Source organism: Anopheles funestus, chromosome 2RL, assembly GCF_943734845.2.
Source record: "Anopheles funestus chromosome 2RL, idAnoFuneDA-416_04, whole genome shotgun sequence".
Lineage (NCBI taxonomy): Eukaryota > Metazoa > Arthropoda > Insecta > Diptera > Culicidae > Anopheles > Anopheles funestus.
The window spans coordinates 3,922,791-3,946,592 of NC_064598.1; the positions used below are offsets into that span (position 1 = coordinate 3,922,791).

Here is a 23,802-nt window from a genome sequence, read left to right on the forward strand (position 1 = left end):
GGATCTTGATAATTCCCACACAGCCAGCAGTGCAAGCGAGCGGAGAATCTTTGAATTCAATTCAAAACAATCAAACGAGCAGTACGGACGCACCGCAAAGCGGTCGCAGCCGAAAGTGATAATATTGAGAGCAGTTAAAAACCGAACAATTCTATAAACATTTGATCGCCTACAAACAAACTCATGTGCCTCATGAGTGTATCGTGTGCTAACGCGTTGTGCAAATTGTGAACAAAGTTTCGTTACATTGTTTTGCGATCCTTGCTGGAAAGGTTGGTAAAGTGGAAAAGTGGTGTGTGTGTGTATTTTTTTCAAGATTGTTCATTGACCGAAGTACCAAAAGAGACACACAAAATTGAACATTCATTCATTCGAGTGGTGGAATCGAAACTCTAAAAAGTCCTTTACTTTGCACCAAGTGCGAAACAGAAACAAAAAAAAAAAGAGAAAGGAAAAGAACGGAACGTTCCGGTGGAAAGTTTTCTTCCCCGTGCGTGTGTGTTGGACAGCTGATGAACATCAGCAAGCTGGAACAGATACATTGTTTATTGCACAGTTTTCGATACCTATTATGTAAGAGACAAAGAAAGCAAGGCCAAAACAGTAGTTCTTGGTAGAAATTCGGTAAAAGAGCTACTTGCAATATCACATTTTTTTTATGGAACTGTCGATCGGCACAGAATCGAAACATTGATGTAAACAGGTTAGCTGGACAAGCGGCAGAGGAAAGAGGAACACGCAACAGGGTGTGATGTGTGTTGATAGGGGAAGGAGATAAATTAAGCGAACTTGTGCGAGCAGGAAAGAGAGAGAAAGAGAGAACCCATCCAAAACCCCCTTTTGTCTAACTCTCCAACACACTTTGCGTGTGCGTGTGCGCGCGTGTGTGTGTCAGTAGGTAGCGAAGAGAAGAAGAAGACCAAAAAAAACAAAGAACCCATCGCAGCAAGCACTTGCTGCCGCCATATTGGTTGTTGTGGGGGGTTGAATTTTGTGTGCGAGGGCGCAAAATCAAAACAAAGGAAAATCATCTGATCGGAGCGGTGCGGACGCAGCACAGCAAAACGCTCTCGCGCGTGCACACACACTCACACTAATGCAGCGTTTGTACGCGTCATCGTAGCTTTTTCGCTAGTGTTTAGTATACACACTGTTTTAGGCAGTTTCACAGTGCGAAAAAGACCGAAAATAATCTTTTATTGTCCCGGCAGCTTTTTGTTTTGGTTGTTGTTGTTTTGGTCAGGAAGTGTGGGATAAGTGTGGAGGGTCGATAAAACGCCCCACCATCACCACCACCCACTCCCAATTGTGGAGAGTAAAATGATATAATGCAGCATCGATCGGCCGCTTTTCGCATCATCGTCGTCAGAGTTACGTTTTTAAATGCTGTGTCTGCTTTTAGAGGAAGCGAACTAATATAAGCAGAAAGCGTCACAGGCACAAGCAGAAGGTGAGTAAACACATATGGTTGTATAGAACTTTGCTGATGTAATTAGAACTGGGTTTATTTTGCATTTTCTCAAAGGGGGTGGCGGCAAGTAAGTGTTTGTGTTTAAGCAAAGGTTTTTGGATATGGATTAAGTACGGAAAAGTGTGTTTTTTTATTGGGCAATTATAGTTTCGTCGTTATTTAATTCTATTCTTCAGTACAGTTCCAAGAGATCTGGTAAGAGAATCTGCTAGCTGAAATGAATATTCTGAATGAATATTTTCAAATATATCGCAATTTTAAAATCAGCTGAGTGACTTCATTGTAAAACCAGATATCGAAAGATAAAAGGGTCAATAGAGTAAAGCTCATCCTCCCCCATTGAACATGGAGTTTTGGAATGAAAATATGAGTCATCCGGTTGCCATAATCATTCCCCCCTTTGCGATGACTAAATGGAATGTGACCAAAACTGACTGTTCGAGGGTGGTTGGACGTGAATGGGGGAAAACAGGAGGCAGAACTTGTTATTAAACATATCCCCCCACCCCCACCCTCGGGGGGATTCTGTAACTGTCCTCACCGTAAGCACCCGGTTTTTCATCTTGCCAAGTTCTGTGTTGTTGCTCCATCTCGCTCATATTTCCGGGTTTGGCTGTCTTCGTCAAAAAACGCGGCACTAGTCTCACAAAAACCCACGCCGCATTCGTTGCGAGGCGAGTTCTTGAATATTTTTTTTTAATTTGCACCACAAATACTTCCATCCGGTACGGACACGCGCAGATCCGACCATGGGTGTGTTGTTTGTTGACATTTTTCCGGCCGCACACGGTTCACACTCGAAAATATTGATCGGTCTTTCAGGTTGCGCAATACCGCAAGCGGAAGGATACGTACACACGCACACGCACAGGAATTCCCTGGCGTGGTCCAACATACGCAACATGGCGAGAAGATTGTTTACGGATGTTGGGGGAGCGTACATGGGGAGGAAAGAAGTTTTTTGTGTATGTTTGTGTGCGTGTGCTACAGGAAGGACGAAATAGGGATAAGTCTGTTAAAGTGCGTCAGCTAAACTCCGGAGGGGTTGTTTAGAAACGAATTGTAATGTCCTTGTGGTGCTACATGTAGGACCTACAGGATGGGTAAGAACGGAAGGAAGAAATCTTCTTTATAAAGGGGACAAATGTGTGGCAGTAGGTTGCATTAACGCTGGTCCACCCTTCTTGGTTCTTAGCATCCTTGCGTACACGTGTACATCGTTTCCTTTCCATAACTTCCTGTTGCGCTCCCATCTAACGGTGGCCGGTTGCTATGGGGTAATTCAAAATGCGAAGGGGTGTTGGAGAAGGTATCCGTTTTTGTGTTGTAACTTGTGCTTTGCTTACTGTAAGTAGGCACGTGTTTTGGATGTAAACTGTACCTCCACTAAGCTCCAACACACCAGTCATTGTAGCGAGTGCGCAAACTATGTTGCCAAACAAAACTGTGGAAACACTAATTCAATTGATACGTTGTGGATGGGAGATTTAATTTGAGCACAAAAACGTAGTTAGACTTATTGCTGTTTCTTGAGGTTTTTTCAGAATATTCTATCTTTTATGTATAAAATGTGAATGAATGTCGAATAAATAGGAATTCTTGTATAAACTTCATAAGGCTAGAAGTTCAGATCAAATCATAGATCTACGAAGCATATACCAATCACTGCCTGCATTTCGTAGAATTGGCTCAAAAGTCCTTCACATAATTCCGAGAAAACGGCTTGATGCTCGGTTTATTGGAGGTGAGATAAAACTCCCTTCACAACAATCGTCCATGTAGTAGTTGCCGTTGGCAATAGCAAAACAGTATCCTGCCAGAGCGTATTTGTTGAATCGTTGAAACGGCATTTGCTATTTGGTTTGTATTTCTGTGGGATTTACATACCGCCGTGCCATGGACCACAGGCAACGGCTTTCTAAAAACCAAAACAAATCCAGTGCGCCGACTCAGCAATTTAGTTGCCGCGGGTTGGGAGGTTTCGTTTATCTTGCCAATGCCTGCAAGCTATGGGACATAAAAATGCACTTCACTGAATCGTTGAATAATTTTCATGCATTACCCTAAATTGTGTTATTGGAGAAAATTATGTTTGGAAATAGAAATCTTATACTTCTTGAAGAGGGTTGAAAAAATAAAAAATGAAAATAAAAACGAAAATAAATCATGACAATAATCCTTAAAATTGAACAATAACGCAATGTTAAGAAAGTCCTGATCTGCCCATTAAAAACAGAAACCTGTCACACTATCACTACGGAATCTTTAAATGGTTTTATTCATGGTACTACCTTGCGATTTAGTGGAGTTTCCAGCAAGATGAAGTAATAATAATCTTTGCCTCTGTACGTAGCGCCAAAAACGTGGCAGAAACCTCGTGCATGTGTGACTTGCTGGTCTTATCGCCGTTTATGCTAAACTCGGAGCGGTAGAAGGAGAAGAAGCATTAAATCGTAAGCAGAAGAAACATGGGAAACTTGAATGAAGTGGAGTGAAAATTATGGCATTGCAGCACCATTATCAGCAAAGCCAGACGACGCCACATTTGATAATCGGCAAAACGTTGCGCCAAAAAGGACGAAATGGAAGGGAAGAGTGGAAAGTTGGAGGATAGAAATGCGATCCAGAGTAAGTGTGAGCTTGTGCAAATATGATGATGATGACGGTGGGAAAGTAGGCAACCGTTGATAAGCATTCTCTCGCGCGTCTGGACTCTTGAACTCCCTGTGTGTATGTGTTTTGTAATTGTCTATTTGCTCCAATGTTCCTGGGGGAAATGGTGGAAGAAAGTTTTGACGCGATTAAAACGTGCCCTGGATCGAGATTGGATTAGTAGTGACTGGCTATTCATGGAAGCAGCGATTGACCCGAGATGGGAAGATTGCATGATCCAGAAGTATGATTGCAAGACTGTGTAGGACTAACCCCAGGGCGATAAGGACAGTAAAATGTGTCCAAAATGTGTACACATTGTAGCAAAATGGTGTGGGAATTGTTTGTTGACGAAGCAGTTTATTAGAAAGTAAATGCAATAAAATTAATGGAATATGGTTTCTGATTATCATTAGCTTCTAAACATTCAGTTTTACTAAACGATTTAAAAAAATATAAACAAGTTGCAAAGTTGTTAGAGTTTTGATTATTAAATTTAGCATTAACTGTTAAATGTTGTAGGAAATTCGGATGTCCAAAAAAATGTCTCATCACTTAAAAAAACTTAAAATTCAATATCAAATCCATTTTACTTTAGCACTACAGCAAGTGGAATTCATACCTTGCTATGTAAAAAAGAGTGCCGAGGGAAAAAAAAAAGAGCCAAAATGCCTTAGCACGAGGGATGTTACATCCATCAGTGAAAGTACCAATAACAGAACCACCTTTCTTCTTGGCTTAACGACCTTACAGGTCACGCCGGCCATTTCTGGCTTACTAGACTTATTTTACCACGTAGCCGAATAGTCAGTCCTTGCTACGGGGGGACGGTCCGGATGGGATTTGAACCCGGTCCGGCCGTGTGGACTGGCGCCGTTTATCACATGCACCACCGGGCCGCCCCGTGGTGAACCACCAGAACCACCTTTAGAGCCACTTAAAAACAGAATCAAAACTCGTTCAATCCCTTAGGGTATGTGCTGTGTAAAGTAAATGAAGGGTACATGTAGTTCCTCGGGCACCCGACCTGTCAGAACACCTTTTCTAGCAGTAACGTGATCGATTGTTGGCTGTTGAAAGAATGTAGCTTACCAAGGGGTAAAACTGGATTGATAAAAGCCTTTCTTTTTGGTCAGTTCAAAGAGAAAGAATTCTACAAAAAACGAGGTTAATTTCCATCTGCATTGTTCTGCGGCAAGTTGCGGCAAGTATGCTAAGGGATTCTAAAATACATTCCCGTACTGGCTCTAATATGAGGGGAGATCTTTTGTTTCCCTTTGGTTTGTAGGGCAATTATTGAGCATTGGTGTATTCATGCTGTACGGCCGTAAGATGTAATGTAGGGTAATTCCGCTAGTACCGTGAATGTGTCTTGAATATTACATAATGAATTCAGGTCCTTCCCAACTTGCCAGCTTCTAATCTAACAGGTTTCCCTTCTGTACGATAATGGTTTGTAGAAGAAAAAAATCACCCCTTCGAAGGGTTTTATGTGCTGGAATTCTTCCCGAAGTAGAATATTCTTCACCACGGTCCAATGCACGCCTTACTCCCCTTTTTAGACACCGTCCCAAATTATTCGCGACGAATGGTGCAAATTTGTTACAGGATCGATGTACGTAGTGCAGGCTCAGAATACTGTATTTAGATTCGTCCCCTTCGTGAAATATTGTGGCTTGAAAGCAGGAACAAGGAACAAAGGAATCCCGTGGTCGACATTTTCTTGAGGAATGGATAACCTGAGCCTTACCGAAGCTCAGAAGGGATGTATCTACAAAGAAATGTCACTTTTTGTGTGTATTTTGGATGGCAAAGTAGCTACTAGGGTGATTTTCAATTTACCCTAACCCTTAAAGGTTCAAACATGTACTTCTTGCGATAAGGTATACGATTTTTATACTAAAATAACATCCGATCAATCGAGGGTTGCTGAAGACGTTTCACCCTTGTTTGAGGCTAGCTTTTCGCAAAGTTCTTTCATCCATTCATCCCGAGGGGTGTTTATTCTTTGCACTCTGACATGCGTGTTCGACCCCTTCATTTTTTTTTGGACGCACGAGCGATATTCCTTTCAAATATTTCTCATGTGCGAAAGGACAACGAACTCTGAAGCGCATCATGCGTTTGGTTAAGGCATCTTGACACGCTAATAGTTACGACGAGTTTTTGGTACATTCGCTACCACACGTGTATAAGAAGGAAAATGGAACATACAATGAGGGGTTAGGGAAGGATACTTTTGCCATATGATTTATGTACCGTAGCGTAAATGGTTTTTGCTATAAAATGTGTAAGTTCTATTTATCTCCCTACGCTAATAAATAAATAAATAAAAATTTATCAATTTATCTATAAAAACTATTGAAAAATAAATTCTATAACGTTAACGAGTTCACATGCGTAACTTAAAGCCTTTGCTTTTTTTGCGCTTTTAATAAATTATTTTTAAACTTGCTTAAGTCATCACAATGTTGAGCGTGCATTCACCAGAGAAATAGGACGCCAAATAAGCTTTTGGTGTAGACTGCATGGAGACTTGGGAACCAAACGATGGTTATTATGGGTGTTGGTATGCCATCGGAACCATGAGCGACCATTTACATACGTTGTAGATCTTTTTTTTAAATAAGTGTTGAACCAATTTAAGCCATTTTTTTATTATTGAAACTTATTAGGCTAGTCAAAAGACAAACACAAGCAATAAACCTTAGACACGTAGGATCCTATTACGAAACCGCGCGAGCAACCCGATAATGGTCAAGTGCATGTAAAACGGTCACAGTCATCGATGTTATTGACCCACTTTACACTGAACCGGCGTACTGGAAAGCTTAATGTTCTTGGTCTGTTTTTGTTACTATTACACCACAGCGAACGTTCTGCCCACAGTAGCGTTTGGTTTAATATTTCGCAAACGAATCAGACGCTTTGCTACTTATGAAAAGCCGTCTTACTAACGCTACATCGTCAAACAACGCCTAAGTATCGTTCGTGTCAATGTCCGAATGTCCCCTACGGTTGTCCAGGAGGTGAATCGATTTTCGTCGCAAAATTCTTCATGCTAAAGCGCTTGAAGAACGCCCATAGTTTTGGACGCCACCAACAGATGGCGCTGATGTGCTTTCTTTAGAGAATCTTTTTTTTACTAATGAAGAAAAGTCGCGTAAGAAATGCGCACGTTCTGTTTCTTCCTTAAAAAAAGAATACGAGAGAAATGTTATGCTTGTATGTGTGTGTGTGTGTGGAAGGAAAGATAAAAAATCGGGTGTGGTGGAGTGGGTGGGTTGTTCATTCATAAAATGCGCAACGTACGCCTACGCGAGTCGGTTTACGGAAAAGGACGCCTTCGGCGTGCGTCACGAGCGATAACCGTCACAACAACAAACTTCTTTCGCTGGGAGGGGATGAAAAATCAATAAGCCCACAAACAGCATGAACGCGAAATCGGGGGAAGTTGTAGACTGGCGAAGAAGAGTCGCATGGAAAGGAAAGATGTCCTTTATGCTTGTCATCATGTGTAGGCGGAAATGGCTCGCGTTTCGTGCGCCGAGACGATTATACATCCTTCCCGAACTCGGAAGCTTTGTGCAGTGTGCGTTTTATGATTGCTGATGGAATGGAATTTGAAAAGATTTACCGTAAGGTAATGCTATAATTGGGGTGTATTTGAAAACTTGAATAAGTCTTTTGAGTTTATAAAACGCTTTCGTCTAATTAAGTGTTTAGACTTAAATGCCCAGTCGGCAATGAACCACCAAAAATAAAAAAATGTTTTTAATTGGTCTATTTTAAAAGCGTTTTATGTGTAATAACATTAGAGTTAATATATATCTGTTTATAAATGAAAAAAAAACAACCAGCAGTTGTTATCATTGCTGTTGTTTATTAATTGTATCCATTAAGGATCAAACCTGGTAAAATTAACATTCCGATCAATCAATTGTCCTGTGCGTTAGTTTCTTCTACTCCGAATGCGTAGGTTTTAACGATGAAACCACCTAGTACCGGTATTTGTTAGATGTTAGATCACAATCAACAACAATTGCGTGATTATTTTCCATCAACTCACGCGGGCTGCGATGCGTAATACGTTTCGATAACAAACCGCCCCGGGAAGGTAGTGTGGGTGTGTCTCAGAAACATACCGTCCTCCATCAGTATACGGTGAGTTGAGCTTCACCTTTGGCGCGTATTATGCTTCGGTAAAGAATTATGTTACGCACCATTTTCCCTGCTTTACCATCGCTGAAGGTCACGTTCGGATGCGCTATTTTTAGTAATGAAATTACTTTGAAAAGTTCTACTCTATTTTTTATGTAATTTTGCAGTGCGACGAAAAGAAGTTTCACTGCTATTTCCGGCAGTAATAAAGTGCGTACACAGCAACCCAGGCAGCAATGTTGCATGACTTCCCCTCGTTTCACGTGCGATTTCTACCCCGCGCGGCTCAGCGCACCCACGAACGAAAGTGGTTCACCCGAGAGCTGATGTTGCAAGCTATTCCCGTCCCATTCTGGCCCTAACTAGCTTTTTTTCCCTCTCGCTCATCTCGCTCTTGTTCATTTTCGAGCGTGCAACAAAGTGAACGGTTTCGCTGTGTCGCATCGCACACACACACGCCGTCGGCCATGTATCGTACCCTCAGAAGTAAGCTGCGTCCTGATTCGCTGTTATCAAATGATGGCGCCGATTAGGATCACTACGGGTGAATGGCTTGGATTAGAATGGAGCTGGTCAAAATTTGATAATTTTGCAAATATTTCGTTTTTATGCAAATTTTAGCATGTAAAATTGATTTTATTAATTCTTAATTCATTTTAATTATCAAGAAGGTCAAATCAATCTTCGCCTTTAATAATTACTACCATTTTTGGATTTTATTTTCTGTCAATAATATCCATGATTTTTATGGTCAAAAATATTGATCCTTCATTTGAGATAAACCATAGTGCCGTTTGTTTTGGCTCTCTTCTCGCTCTTGTTGGAGAAATTGTGGACATTTTCGCAAACAGATTTTAATTTTGCTGGACACGGTTCAGCTCCGTGGCGTGTAATTTGTTAAGAAAGTTTAGAAATAGTTAAGTTATTTAAATGCGTAGGAAATGTGCGTAAAGTGTGATTAAGATTAGCATCTATTTTGTCCCGTAAAGTGAAAAAATGTGTGTGAAGGTGGACGGCGAAATTGGCGATGGTGAAGCGGAGTGGCAGGAAATAAATTATCCCGGACAAATAATGGTAAGTTTAGAAGTTATGTAAATTATTAGTGAAGTAAAGATAGTGTGAAATATATGCGTTTACTCTAGAAGCATCGGATGCCAGCGCCAATCAATACGCATCGCCGAGGACTACTGACAATTTCGCCTGGGACCACAGGAGCGGAAGGAATCATTTTCCGGTTGGAGGAGCAGCTAAAGTTGCCGGGAATGCTGGCTACCAGGGTGCAGTTGGATTGCACAAAAATGCAGCAAAAATTTTGGTAAGTTTGAAGTGATTGCGAGTGTTTAATGTGTGTGTAATAGTGTTCCGTTTTGCTTTTTTTCGTAGTCTTCCATCGGACGCCGTCAGCACCAAGCACCGGTATTCTAAGGAAGCCCGTCCTTGTGGAGGAAGGAAGACGTACGAGGGGCGAGAGGGAAGGCGAACGGGCAAGCGCGCGCGGCTGAAGCGGACCGAAGGAAGGATGGATTGATCGGCACGTACGAGGCGCGGATCAGCTGGCGGTAGCACAGCGGGAGGGGTCCAATCATGTGTGAGCAAATTGGTGAGTAATAAAGGAAGAGAGTGAAGAGAGAATTTTCCGTGTTTTCATTTTTTACGATCCGAAAGGGTGGGGGTAAAATGATGAGATTCATTTTGAATGTTGCATGACACCCCACGCGACGCGTCGCATGAACCTCATCCACCGTGCTGCTGTTGCTGGAATAATGATGAGAAATTGGATGAAGTTGCTCCCATACAAAAGTTCATGCAACATCGGCGATTTTGCTGCCTGGGAAATGTTGTACATGTAAACATCGAGAAAGCGTCGAACCTCGAGATTGGCTTCTGTTGACGCATAATATTGTTAAAATAAGTTCATATTTTGAATGTTTTCGTGAACGGGTTCCGTTATAGCGCGAACAGATCAATAAGGGTGTGGGATAAGGGTGGAAAGGGAAGGAATGCGGCAAAAAAAAGATTAATCTTGTGCTACTGCTTGATCATAACAACTTCAAATGAATCTGCGTCATTTATGTTTTGGTGATATTTTAGAACAAAACAAGTGTTTTTTATGTTTTGCAATTTGTGATTATTTTTTAAAATAGTTTTTACATATTTCAAGTTCACATTCTAGATTTCCATTTAAACAGGTTTGTTATCAATCAGTATTGACAAAAAAGCCAGTGAGATTAACGATGGCGTAATGATAATATTTAAATGTGTTTACCGATATATCGTTCAAAGACGTTTATTGACCCGCTTGTTATCTTTCTTCCGGTGTAATAATAACGTGAACTGAGGCACACGATCGGAAACGTTCGATGCGGCGTGTGTGCAGATTTATGATGTTAAAATGCACGGGACAGTATCGTAAATAGTGGTACGTGTTGTTCGTACCGTTCGGAAATATGAAGCAGGTTCGGGTGTCTAGGCACGTTACAAAGACAACAAAACGTGCCTTTTCTTATAAGGGAAAAATATGAAATATTTACAAAGGAGAGCAAGAACCTATCCTTGTGCTAGCTTCCGTGGTTTTGTTTTAGGGAAGTTTGTCTTCATTATTCCATAGATGGGGACTATGCTCCACTTTCGATATAATTTTATTGCAACTTTTGTTTTGTGTATCGATCGATCGATAAAATTCCACCTCGATATATTTATTTTCTGATGCTATCGCTTACGAAAAACGAACGATAAAAAGAAACAATACAAAACAGTCGTAAACAGCACAAGAAGCAACTTTACTTTCGTTTCATTTTCCACTCCCTGTGCCTTTCATTTGCATTGTTGGAGAGCATTCCTTTCCAATTGGCTTCGTTTTTTTTAGTGTGTGCGGCATGGTACTCACACTGGTCGCGGTTTTCAACGCTTACACCCTGAGTCACTCATTCAATTGAAAGTTTTGCATCCAGCGATAACCTGTTTACTTTTACCAGTTAGTCCACAGGTCCGGTTGTGTTGTGAACAGCGCTCGTTATATGCTGTTTTTGTTTTGATGCGTCCATCGCGTCACGCCACATTCTACCAAGCCTCCGAGAATGCTTTTTTTTTGCTTCTTTTATTCGTTCACGCCACTCATTTGCCATGTTTCAATTGGTCGCTGTTTCACCCTCATCCACCCCTCACAGACTACGCCTTCACCCCTTTCGAGCGACAAATCATTCACATGAACACTCTAGACACTTTAAAAACAAACTATACGATTCCCGTCGACATCGTCTACCATTGGCTAAAGACGCGTTGAGAGCTGATGAGATAAAAACCGGCAAACACATTTACACACACCCGTACACGTGTGAATCGTATCGAAATACGGATCAAAACAAGTGTCTACCGCAAGTTGGAAACGAGAAAAACAACATACATTTTTTTGTGTTGCTTACAGCTTAGAATTTAGGTAGAGTGGCGGCTGGGTAGTGAGATGAGAGAGCGTAATGATGACGTCAGATGTGGACTGGTATTGAACCGTTGCGATACAAACACAAGCGTAGGAAAAGGGCAGCCCCGGTAGAAGATAATGGGTAATGATCTATCCATCGGAAATGATCCCCCGGTATGTCGATCGCGAATTTAGATGGGTTTTCCCCACGGAAGTGAGTGTGTGAATCAGTCGTTGTTTGTGTTGAAATTAATAGAGCAATGAAGGCGATAATATTTGAAAAGAACGTAAAGAAGCAAATAATAATGTATTCCTACCCACTGGGAGTGGGCGACGAACGGTCGAACTGGAGGTGTTGTTTACGAAGCTCAGTTTGTTGTCGTAATCTGAGGTTTCTTTCTATTTGTTATTCACCTGGAGTTTGGATGGAAAATTTTATTCTAGAACACAATTGAGTTGTTTTTAATGCGTGCAGTTTTGCAAATTGTTTAATTTTTGTTTTTTTTTCAACAGAATTGAACAGAAAATTGTTTCAAAATGATTTTTTGGTGAACAAATTAAGTTTTATTCGCATCGAAGTTCTTTTTAGTACAATTTAGTACAATCGAATAAAGAAAAACTTTACTATTACACTTTTCCACCAGCTAAAATTCTCTTCGTTGCAGACTAAGTTTCATTGATCTAACAACAATTAAAAGTTTGTCATTCGTAGAAGGTATTAATTACATCACGTGTTTAACTGAGCTTGTACAGCTCAAAGTAAGTTATAAGCTGTTATTATTTGCATTCCTGTCGCACACAGCAAGAACTAGGTCGATCGATAATAAACATGCTTAACTCTCGTCGAAGAGTTGTAAGCTAAAAGATTTCAACCACTTTTTGGACAGCTAGAGCATGATGAAATAGGAAACAGATATTGGCCACTATCAATCGGAAATGTCAAATTCCACAGCATAACATTGTGTATGAATTGTAAATGGAAGGGGAAATAACAAAGAGCAGAGAAGCAATAAAAAAAAAATTGCAAACCGATGACGAACTTAATGGATTTGTTTACAAAATTTGTGTTTCGCGTGCGCGCGAGCTTTACTACAAAACAAGTCATCTGCAACATACGAAAGGTTGTGCTGGTGGTGGTATATTATCATGATAATGCGTGTACAGGACAAATTCTAGCAATCTCCCGAATGTTGCTCTTTCGGGAAGTCTATGTGTGTGTGTGGGAATGTGAGGCGATTGAAAAAATTATCATTATATTATCATCCTATCACACAGTATATTTTGAACACGATGTGAATGTGTGGTTAGTGTGGACTCGATCCGACGACACCAATACTTTAATGCCAACCAGTGCCGGTCATAGGTGTTGTGCAAAGTTAAATGTTGAATGAATAAGTAATGATGAGGCACAAAAAACACCGTGCGTTGTATAAGAAACAACAACAACCAACAAAAACAGCAAACGATGGGTGCGTTTCGATACAGAATGGTCGAAAACAAACAAGAACTTGCTCCGCGTTCCTGCCTTGGTTTTGGGCGAGAGGATCAAACCACGATCAGTGAGAGAATCACCCTTCTTTTTGAGTGTCCCGAACGAGGGATCTCAACACGCTCACGTTGAACCGAGACCGAGACCGATGGTTGTTGTTGTTGATCATGACAGCACAGTGGCGAAGCGGAGAATGCTTTTGATCGATGGAGACGCACGGTGCCTGCTTCTGTTCTCCTTCACGCACTCGTTCCCAGCTCCCAGCTGGGGGAGCGATAAAAAAACCTGTTCAGCACAGCAGGTGGATGCGTGTTTGTGTTCGCGGTCGTGCCGCGTACGAGAGAGACACAGCCTACAACCACACAAGTTCAGTCAGTCACTCGGTCTGTCGGCCATTCGGCAGTGAGAGTCAGTTCGTTATTGACGGTGATAAACAAAAGTCGCAACCACGTTTTCTTCCGTGCTCTTGTATCAAGCTCTTTCAGACTCTGAGACTCTGGATGCTAGAAAGAAGAGATAGTTGATTTTCATTTAAAAACAAAAGTAATAGTGTTTTTGGTTGGGTTCGTCCCCTGTGCCGTTCATAATCCAATTTGTTCGTGCAGCAGCAGAAGAGGTACCGTTCGTTTGCGTGCAGTAGCTGTTGAAATTTTTAATATTAATTCAATCAAACGAAATACATTCCCGATGCGGGTTGTGTGTGGTGGTGGACGGCGTTGTGGTTGTGTGGTGTGTTGCGTGTTGATTATTCGTTAGTGGAATCGATGCAAAACGTGGATGGACACGTGCGCGTAACCACTTCTGTGCGGTGATGTTCACCTTAGCTGCGCCCGGTCGGTACAATTTGCTAAGCTACAAATTTGCCAACGTAGACAAACCAACACACACACACGGGTGTATGGTACAGAGTGGTAGTTTGTACGAAAAGGAATGTTCGATGAGTTTGCTACGAAAGTGAACCCTACACACACGGTTTGTCACAAAGGGAGGCGTTTGTTGTGACTTCGGAGGATCGTTTTAGCAGTTTAATGGCGAACGCACACATCACGCCACGGTAGCGTGAAGTTCTTTCCCTGTTCGGTGTGATTGTAGTGATAGCAGGAATGTGGTGTAGGAAAATCTTCGCTCCGATCCGCTCCGGTGATCGATAATTTCGGTAGCACGCGTGATTGTTCCTTGAGGGCAACCAAGATGGCAGCTTTCTGTCTCCGAAGTCGAGCATATTTTTATAAGTGTTTTACACCTTTCTCTTGCGCAAAAAAAGCACATGATGGGTTGTGTGGTGGGATGCGGATTTGGCACATTTTGAACGTTTATCAGGAATAATTGTAACAAATTAAAAAAAAAAAATAATTCCTAAGAATATTTGTTAATTTACTTATATTTCTGTTATTTTTTTTGTATTTTCTTTCACTTCAGTAAATTGCAGTGTTTATAGAGCTACAAACTTTTTGAAGAAAATTGTTTAAATCGTACACAACCAAAGCAAAGAACAAAGTGTCAATACACAACCAACAAAATAGAAGAAATCCCTCTTGCAGTAACTTTGAAAAGTGATCAAGTGCAAACACACAGACCACGGGTGCCGGTTTTCGGGTGTTTTATCTTATCAACCATTTCACGGCCGTTCAGTTACTGTGTGATTTTAGCAACATAGTGCGAGTGTGAACGCTCAACTGTGTGTGTGTGAACGTATCAAAAAGTGAACGTAGATTTTTTTTCCTGCTTCCTTCTGTTTCTATTGAGCGGCAAACGTACGCGTCTCGTGATCGTAGCAGAAGCGAAAATTCTTCCTGAACACAAGGAGAACCGGAGCATATGAAATGTGAACATGCGAAAAACGGGTTCGAAAATAGTTCCAGCTAAGAGACACCGATTGGTTTGCAGAAGTGTTCGATTGTTTCGTGTTTTGGTGTGGGAGCGCTACGTAGAGGAAGTTTAGAAAAGCAGCAAAAAAAAAACAGACCCCGGAAGTAAGTTTGTCTTTAGTGGTGGTATTAAGTTCTAATTTATACGATGCTGTTGTTAATGTTAGATTAAATGCCTTAATGGGAAAGTACTTTGAACTGACATTCAAATTATGATAGTTAACAATATAAAGTTAATTGTGATGATTGCCGACACTGGTTGATAGCGAAGGCAATTTTCACTCCGAATAACCTGTGTCAAATCTCATCTGGAGATCGTTTCCTTTGCTCCCAAATGAAACCAATTCTTAAATACAAATACAAAATAGCTCTGAAATTGAAATAGAAATTCAAATTGAAATATTTCAAGACATTCAGACCTATCTTCAGGAATAGGACCACGCGAGAATAACAAGGAAAAAATCACCAAATGTTCTAAATTTTACATGAGAAAAAGGAACTCGAACGTTTTCTCTATCCTTCAGCAGCATCATCTGGCAAGAGTGCCGAAGATCTTAGCCTTTTCGGGTAGGAAATATAACAAACACAGCGAAAATCCTTCCATGAAGATGTGAAACGATCTTGAAGCTTTGTATTTTTCGGTCTTTTGATTGTTGTATTTGTTAATTGCCATTATTATGCTTCTTCCGTCATTCATCCTTCCTTTGCTACCCAGCTGGGCCACCAAAGCCAAATGAGCGTGAGAAAATGATCAGTTAAACAGCCTAGTTAGAGACAGTGCCCGTGTGCTTTGTTTTGGTTTCAAACGAGCTGAACAGATGCTGATCGCGACGGGTTTGTGACGGGACGGAAAGAGATAAGCTCCGATCGCCGTACGGCCGAAAGTGTTTTGCCAAGATTAACGATGGCCGCGATGGTTATTTTTTGTTCGGCTGGTTTTGTTGTTGTTGTATTTTTATTTCGTAAACAAACTCGGCAACACATTCGCGGGGGGACACTGTTTTCGGGGTACTATGTTTGGCCGCGGTAGGTCTCTCTGGCTGGTACGCATACCAGTGGAACTTCGCGATCCACAAACACACAGAGACGACTTCAACGCGTGGCGTGGTGTGTGTCGATCGACGTGGACCATCGTACTGGGCCTGGCGTTACCTACTGCTGGTCTGTTCACGCTGTGTGTTAATAAACTTTGACAAGGTCGATTTGATTTTACCACGTTAGAGAAACGAGACGACGGTGGAAGAGCTTGCTGTTTGAGTTGACTTGGAACCCATTGGACGAGCATGTTTTAGCATATCACGGTGCGGCACTAATTTTGGCGAGAATTGCCCGGCCGTTTCTCTGCCCCATCGCGGCAAAATGAGGGTGGCGTTGTCTTTTCTTGTCAGTTCTAATTTAAGTGAAATCATCATTATAATATGGCGCCTGACTGATGAGTTCTCGCAGTAGGAGCCGTGGTGCTGTATGTGTCAGCTTGACGTGGAGCTTTTCCTTCGAATCTCAACCTTTTCTGGTCGGTGTACGCTCAGCTGATGCTGTTTGGGTGTAAAGTTGTTAATATTTATTTTGTATTCTTTTTTGTGTTTTGTTCGGACAACTTTCCGATCGGTCTTCAACGATTAGAGGCAGATTGTTGAACCCTTTGACTCGCGTTTGCATCGGTTTGACGCTTTGGAATGTGGAGGTCGATCGAGTGGGTTTTGTGTTCGCTCTCGTCATAAATATTTCAAACGCAAGCTAAAAATAGCCACGTAAGAATATCGAATACCGAAAACCAGAAATAAAGAAGGCAAAACAAAATGCCGAAAATAAATGGGCGATTTATCTCGCTACCTGTGCCAGCAGCGGTGTAGCTTTCGGATAGTGCTTTTGGTTTCTTCTTCTGGGGTTTGAGTTCTTGGGTGAGTTCTTTTGTATGTTAGAACGAGCAACCTTCCAAATAATTATGCGCCCGAAATGTGTTTTCGCTGTTCGATGTTTAATGTTTATGATCGACATTCGAATTCTCATGGTCATGGTCGGAGCGAATGATATCCTCACATTACAGAAACCACTCGATCGATCGCGAAAGCTTAGGAAATCGGAATGATTAAAGCTTTTTGTAATTATGCCTATATCGAAACCAAATACCATGCGGGGGTGACCGATTGTAAACGGCCTTTGTTTGGGAGCATTCTAGAACACAATCGCACTTTCGCCTGTGCGATAACTGCACGAAAAATCGTGTTTCAAACACGCCGTTTGATAAGGTAACGCGTTTGTTCGCGAGTTTTCATGTGCTTCCGAAATGTGTCGGAAGCTTTGCGTGTACACCCTTACGCCCACTAATCGATTGTATCGTAACAGATTAGGGTAAGATAAGATTGTGAAGTACATAATGGTGCAAGCAATAAAAGTAAGAAGTAAAGTAACAAACGCTAAATCCCCATTCCACAACAAACAGTTGTTGTCCATGCTTGCCGAAGGTGTTGCACCATCCATCGGACAATGTCAACAACCAACTCATCGGTCGTCACGAGTGTTTGACTCGTTTGGGTAGAGATTACTGTGGAGAAGAGATCACGACTACAGCTCCTCCGTCAGTAATGAGTCTGTTGAATGAGTTAATAAGGAATGAAGTTGTATATTTTTTGAGGGTGAAGTTCTTTCAAACCTTTGTGTTGATTGTGTAGTAGCTTCTTTAAAAAACGCACCATAACAGCACTGTTTTTCGTTGTACTTTTTTTGTGTTATTGTTCAAATTAAAAACAAGGGACTAAAAATAATACAAAAGCAGAAAACGAGAGTGATATACGCGCGTGACGGCTGTGTGTGTTATCGCGGGAATTGTTTTCACTCCCAGATTACGCTTAACTAATCTCGTACAATCAAAAACAAGCCCCTCATGCGATTTTTTTGCCCCGTTTGACCCACTTCAGAGATGAACGTTTTTATTTCGATGCCAGACGTAAGCCAAAAGTCTGCTGCTGTGGTGTGTGCGTATGTGTCCGCAATCAGTGATGATGTTCATATTTATAGCGAAGAATTGAATGGAATGATCATTACACGTTGACGTAAAAGCAAAACTTGTGAAGGAAGTAAATACGAGACATTGTGCGGTAAGTGGAACTCCTTCGTTTGGGTGTCGAACTCGCGAACTCGTTTGTGTATTAAATTTTGGCACAAATATGAAAGTTTCTCTTACGTATCTTATCAAGGTGTAATAAAACTTTACACGATTACCTGATTGTAAAAGTAATCCATTATTTTACAATTTTAATTTTTTGCCAATCCATTTTCTTGACGTTTACACGCACTAGTGATGGAACGCAAACAAGTTCTCTCTTCCGGTTTGCAAATGTGAAGCTACGCTTGATGCGAATGGAGCATGGAAACCAAAACAAATGACGCTAATCGAGTGGGGTGACGGCTGGAAAAAGGCCAAATCTTTCTAGTGTGGATTGAAATCGAAAACGAATGCCCTCCAAGTTCAGCAACATACATCTCACCATTCCACCGCCATGGAAGCAAGCTTTGTAGCACCGAACACACAAACACACGAGTTGTTGCAACGCGTGGCTACACGTGCGCACCTCCTCACTAACCACCCTCCTCCACCGTTGTACGTTGGGGATTGGGGGAAAAACCTTGAACTTAACCGGCCATGATGCCTTGCATGGAGCATTGAAACAGATGGATCGGACAGAATCATGTGTTACAAAACCGAGCGCAACGAAATATGCTTAGGCCGTAAGAATAACGCCAAAGATGGGAACAATGTTTTATGTTTTGTTTGAAAGATTCTAAAATCAATGAACGAAAACTCGATGAGCATTCTTTGAAAGAAATCGAATAAATATAGAGTAAAAATCAAGAATAATCCATCATTCGTTTAATGCAAATGACTGTAAAATAAATATCTTGTTTAATATTTATCTATTTTACATATATCGGCTATTTTTAGTAGATTCAAATAGAAATATCTCAAAGTTGATGTTGAAACTTTGTTGTGAATTGACTCTGATCTGATCGTACATCTGATTTGAAAACGAGTTTGTTCATATTTCGCATTCATACATTAAAGAAATGGGCCGCATATTGAAGTAGAATTAATAAAAACCGTTTTGTGTGTGTATATTTCTCTGTATTGGTGCAAACCTCGGCTTCTCTATTGACCGCGACATAGGAGCAAAAATGGCAAATAGTAGCAATGGTGGCAAAAATAACATTGGACTTAATATTTTGAAATACAACACTACCACATCGGTCTGAGGTGTGGATGGAGGAGCTGTTCTGTTTAGAAAATGAAGGAAAGACGATGATCTTTAAAATTGCAACAACCACCACCAAAACAAACTTCGTCAGACGCCAATGAGATTGCAAAACGGGGTATATTGGCCACACATTGCCAGACGGCAGTCGACGAAGGCTGAAGAAAATGACGTGAAAATCCGTGTGTTTACATCGTACGGAAGGGTACGGTTTGGCGTATGAGGAATGTGGGGTTGGCCAAAAAGGGCTAAATAATGGTCATCGAAAACTAACCAGAAAACACAACCGCATACCGTGGATGCGGTGATATTCGTGGCCACACGGACATGATTGGCGAGTGTGAAGATTATTTTTAGGATTCCGTAAGTGGGACACACACGTTTAGGGAAGGCATTTGTTTTTAATTCTCTGCCGCAAATGTCGTCATACCGTGTTTTCCCACGCTGGGTCGGAAAAAGGGAACTTACCAGTTAGCGAAACGATCTTGCAAAGTAACGTTGGAAGAAAACAAATGTCCGTCTGTAAGAGGTTGGCATCATTTTATGATCAATTTTTCATATACACGATCACCTTGGTGGATCGGAGATCTTGCTATTTCCAGTTTTTTCTATTGCTTGCTCTCGATTTCAGGAGGTAAATTGATATTGCATTTTGTTTGAGTAAATTTCGATCGACAAAGAAAGCAACAGTCGGTGCTGCTGTGCCATATTTAACTTCACTTCAAAGTATTTAATGCCGGAGAAAAACTCTATTTGCGGAAGTACAGAAATATCGTAGCTACTAGCTGCTACCTTGTCGATACACGATCCGGTCGAACACTCGGTTATGTCAGCTGACGCGTGTTAAACTTTCGTTTTCGGATTCGTATTTTTAGAGCTATCGAAAGTGGAAGTGATATGTCTTGTTTTGCATTTGTGTGATGCTGTGCTATCGCCACACGATCGGTGCAATCTTTACTGGATTTTTCATCCAAATGGACTACTTCTTCTTTGTGGCAACCATTGAGATCATGCCACTTATCATTTCTGACTTTCCTGAGTCTCTTAGTTTGTTCGTAACGAGATTGTTCGTTCTCTCGTTATGTTCGGGTGGGATTTACCTTTGAAGAAGCAGCAAAGATCAATATTTTGTCGACTGTTTTGTGTATTTTTCTTTTGTAGTAACATCTGTACGTTTTCTCCCTTTGTTGCAGCTAGAGCGTGACAGTTGTACGCAAGCAACGAACGCAGCCTACGGGCAACATCCAACAAACCGAGCGTTGTTGGGTTTGGTTTGCACAGGAGCTGGATGATGAGTAGCTTCGGCGGCTTGCAGAGTGGAGGCGGCCTTAACTACACCGGCATTGACTGTGTTGACGCAGGAAGCCTTTCGATCGTAAAGCAGGAACCGACGGTACACACGCTTGCTTCCGCAGACGGCGGAACGAACGTCGGCGGCAACAGCCACCACCACTTCCAACAGACAACTTTCATGATGGATGCACTGAGCAGTAACCCGATGTTGACAACGGCCTCGATGCCGATACCGTCCCGTAACACCAGCCACCAGCGCATGATGCAGTCGGATCTCGATTTTGCCAACGAGATGGAACAGTTCCGCAGCTCCGGTCAGCTGCTGCACGATGTTGGAGCGATGACCGCGGGCGGCAATAATGCCGGCAGCTTCCAGCCGGGCAGTCTTCCGACACAGCTGGACGGTATGTTTGGCATCCCGAACGGGTGGGACAACATGATCCTTACCGCGGAAGGTATCGATATTGGACCGATGAATGTGGCCGGTCTGCAGATGATGGATACGTGGAACAATTTAATTTCGCCATCCTCCACGGTGTCGTCGGTAACGCCGCTCGATGACGGCGGTATTCAGCAGGTGATGGTCGGCGAGACGACTTCGATTGTGATGGGAGGTGGCGGTATTGGGCTTGGAAATGGGCAGCAGCTGATGGAAGAGTTCGAGGTCTATCCGCTGGAAGATTTCAACGATGGACTGTTGTGCAATGATTTGAACACGATCGACGGTCTGTTTCACGATGATATAACGCTGCTCAGCCAGCCGCTTAGCCAACAGTCGCCGAATCTAAGCGGTGACAGTGCCATCATCCTGTCACCCAGTCTGCCGCAGCAGATACTGGGTCGTTCGTCGAACCAGAGCCTTTCGTCCGGTGGGTTAGCGATCTTGGCGGGTGAGAATACGGTTGGCAGCGTCGGCAGTAACAGCGTATCGTCGGGCTTTGGTCCCGTTACCGGTGGAATGCAACTGCTCACGAATGACCCAATGGTGGCGGCAGGCTATACCAACACGAACAGCAACAACAGCTTGCTGTACGACGAGCAGACGCGCATCTCGTCGTCACCGTTCGAGCTGTACACGAAGCAGGAACCGGGCAGTGCAGTACAGTCACCGTTGGCATTTTCACCCAGCAGTCACGGTTCCAGCCCGTCCATTTCCGAGGGTGGCCATCTGATGGTACCGCAACCATCGTCCGGAGGTGCCAGTGCGAAGAATTTACTCCAGCAACAGTTGCAAAGCACGTTCAATAACAACAACAACAACACGCTGTACAGTAGCGGACCCAGCACGATCAGTGCTGGAAAGTTGATAAAGAGTGGTGGTGCCACGTCTCCCGGTAACAACAACAACGAATCAGCCAAGAATCAGAACATTGGTGCCAGCAACTCAGGACTCGATGGATCGATCGCGCAGCAACAGCAACAGCAAATGCCGTTGCGTGTTTCTCGCCGAGGTTTTAACTTTAGCAGGAACAGCGGTAATGTCGGCCAGGTGCAGCATAATCCCAAGTATTCCACCCTGCAGCAGCTGCTGATGAGCAACACATCGGATCGGTTGGGCAGCGGTGGTAATCTGGTGCTCGGCCAGTCCGTTCCAGCTGGCAGCAGTTCGTCCGGATTGCTTACGGCTGCTGCACTCAGCCCTGGTGGAGGAAGCTACTCAGGCCGTCGGCTGCTGCAGGCCCAGCTACAGGCGGGAACGACCGCGGCCGTATCGGTCGGCTCGAATGCCGGTACGTCCGGCACATCCATGTCGCGGCTTTCCTCGTCCGCGCCGACACACATTTCCGGATTCGAACAGATTTGGCAGCGTCGCGAACCACGACCCCATCTACTGTCGACGGGTAGTTTGGCCGAGGCTGGATCAACCTCTTCACTCAGCACCGGCAGTATCCTTAGCCCCGAGGCACCCGATTTCTCGCACGATGAAGGATACTCCGACGACAGTGATCATTATGAGGATTATTCTAGCGGTGAAGGTATGCGTGTTTTCCCCCTTTTTAATCCAATTCCTCTGTCTGACGTTGTTGTATTCTTATTCTTGACAGATTCCGACAGTGAGGATACGGGCAAGGTTTCGTCGAGTGCCAGCAAGGCGAAGCGCTACTTCTGGCAGTACAATGTGCAGGCGAAGGGCCCGAAAGGGCAACGGTTGGTCATCAAGACGCAGGTGGAGGATCCGCACGTGCTGAACGCGGTCACCGATCCAGTCTTCAGTCCGCACTGCTCCGTTCGTGGCATCAAGGTGAGTGGAAAGCTTGCGATTGCGGACTCCGTCCAATTGCTTCTATGGTTTGCCCGAGCGTGCCGCTGCAATCGTTGCATTCTAGTGTGTGGTTTGCATTGCAAGTTAGCTTTGCGCATTGTTGAGTTAAACTGTCGAGAATAAGCTAAAACAAAACCAAAACCAAAAAAACAAACTCTAAAGCAAACAAAAATGAACTAACCTGTTTGGATTCTTTTTTCTTCTTCTCTTTTTCTCTCTCTCTACCAAACACGAAACGCTTTCTTACACTCATTCCCCACGACATTGGTGGCGATTACGCGCACACATCGGTACACACGGGATCGGTCAAACGGTTTTTGGTTAATTTTCTTAAGAATCTTCGTTTACAGCACAGCGGCAAGGCACGGAAGGGTGACGGTAACGATTTGACGCCGAACCCCCGCAAGCTGCACAACATTGGCAAGGAGCTGGATAAGCTCGGACGCGTCATCAACGATATGAAGCCGGTCAGCGAGCTACCGTTCAATGCACGGCCAAAGACGCGAAAGGAAAAGAACAAGCTTGCATCGCGGGCATGCCGGTTGAAGAAGAAGGCCCAGCACGAAGCGAACAAGATCAAGTTGTACGGGCTGGAGACGGAACACAGTGCGTATTATATGTTGTGAACCGTTTTACAATAGCGGTTCCCTTCGTTTTGTGTCCGTGTGGTTTGATTTTCATCGATGTAACCCTTGCGTGTGCGCGTTTCCTTTCTATTTCTTCCCTAGAGCGTCTCATGAACGGAATATTCCACTTGAAACAGATCCTAGTGTCCAAGTGTAGCAATGCTGTAACGACGGGCGAGAATTCAGAAGAGTACAAACAGCAACTGGACACACTGGTGCAGACGTCATCCAGTAAGTTGAATACTTATGAACCCCCCAAGCGACTGTTGTATTAATTTTACAATGATCATTCTTTATTTTCGTACTTTTGC

The 23,802-nt window shown here is 42.9% G+C and overlaps 3 protein-coding genes across 12 annotated transcripts in view; all 3 read left to right on the forward strand.

The window, feature by feature from the left end:
• The first annotated feature begins 40 nt into the window (after positions 1–40).
• LOC125761601 (uncharacterized) overlaps positions 41–23,802 on the forward strand; it is a 29,124-nt gene continuing 5,362 nt past the window's right edge. The window contains exons 1-7 of one of the 9 annotated variants that reach the window (XM_049422881.1): positions 41–272; positions 1,124–1,450; positions 14,611–15,164; positions 20,503–22,578; positions 22,648–22,844; positions 23,201–23,471; positions 23,594–23,722. In XM_049422881.1, the coding sequence (XP_049278838.1) occupies positions 20,598–22,578; positions 22,648–22,844; positions 23,201–23,471; positions 23,594–23,722 (2,578 nt within the window). In that variant the 5' untranslated portion in view covers positions 41–272; positions 1,124–1,450; positions 14,611–15,164; positions 20,503–20,597. Of the gene's footprint in view, positions 1,451–13,623; positions 13,808–14,249; positions 14,348–14,610; positions 15,165–20,502; positions 22,579–22,647; positions 22,845–23,200; positions 23,472–23,593; positions 23,723–23,802 lie in introns of those variants that run through there. The other 8 variants (XM_049422883.1, XM_049422884.1, XM_049422878.1 and 5 more) reach the window with 8 other exon arrangements.
• LOC125761607 (alpha-tocopherol transfer protein-like) overlaps positions 7,339–23,802 on the forward strand; it is a 151,870-nt gene continuing 135,406 nt past the window's right edge. Inside the window, exon 1 of the mRNA XM_049422907.1 lies at positions 7,339–7,348. The gene's annotated coding sequence lies outside the window, so the exon portion shown is untranslated. The remainder of the gene's footprint in view (positions 7,349–23,802) is intronic.
• Positions 8,513–10,117, forward strand: LOC125761615 (uncharacterized). Of its 2 annotated transcripts, none has more exons than XM_049422914.1 (3): positions 8,513–9,358; positions 9,427–9,599; positions 9,668–10,117. In XM_049422914.1, exons 1-3 carry the CDS (start codon positions 9,281–9,283, stop codon positions 9,810–9,812), a joined length of 396 nt encoding a protein of 131 aa, XP_049278871.1. In that variant the 5' UTR covers positions 8,513–9,280; the 3' UTR covers positions 9,813–10,117. The 2 variants fall into 2 exon arrangements, with proteins under 2 accessions (XP_049278871.1, XP_049278872.1); XM_049422915.1 differs by having other exon boundaries at positions 9,430–9,599.

What these genes read in the sequence shown, in the direction of transcription:
- LOC125761615 (XM_049422914.1), top strand. Translation starts at nt 9,281, where the DNA reads ATGTGTGTGAAGGTGGACGGCGAAATTGGCGATGGTGAAGCGGAGTGG. An exon ending in ATTATCCCGGACAAATAATG is followed by an intron (nt 9,359 to 9,426) that starts GTAAGTTTAGAA and finishes CGTTTACTCTAG; the next exon opens with AAGCATCGGATGCCAGCGCC. An exon ending in AAAATGCAGCAAAAATTTTG is followed by an intron (nt 9,600 to 9,667) that starts GTAAGTTTGAAG and finishes TTTTTTTCGTAG; the next exon opens with TCTTCCATCGGACGCCGTCA.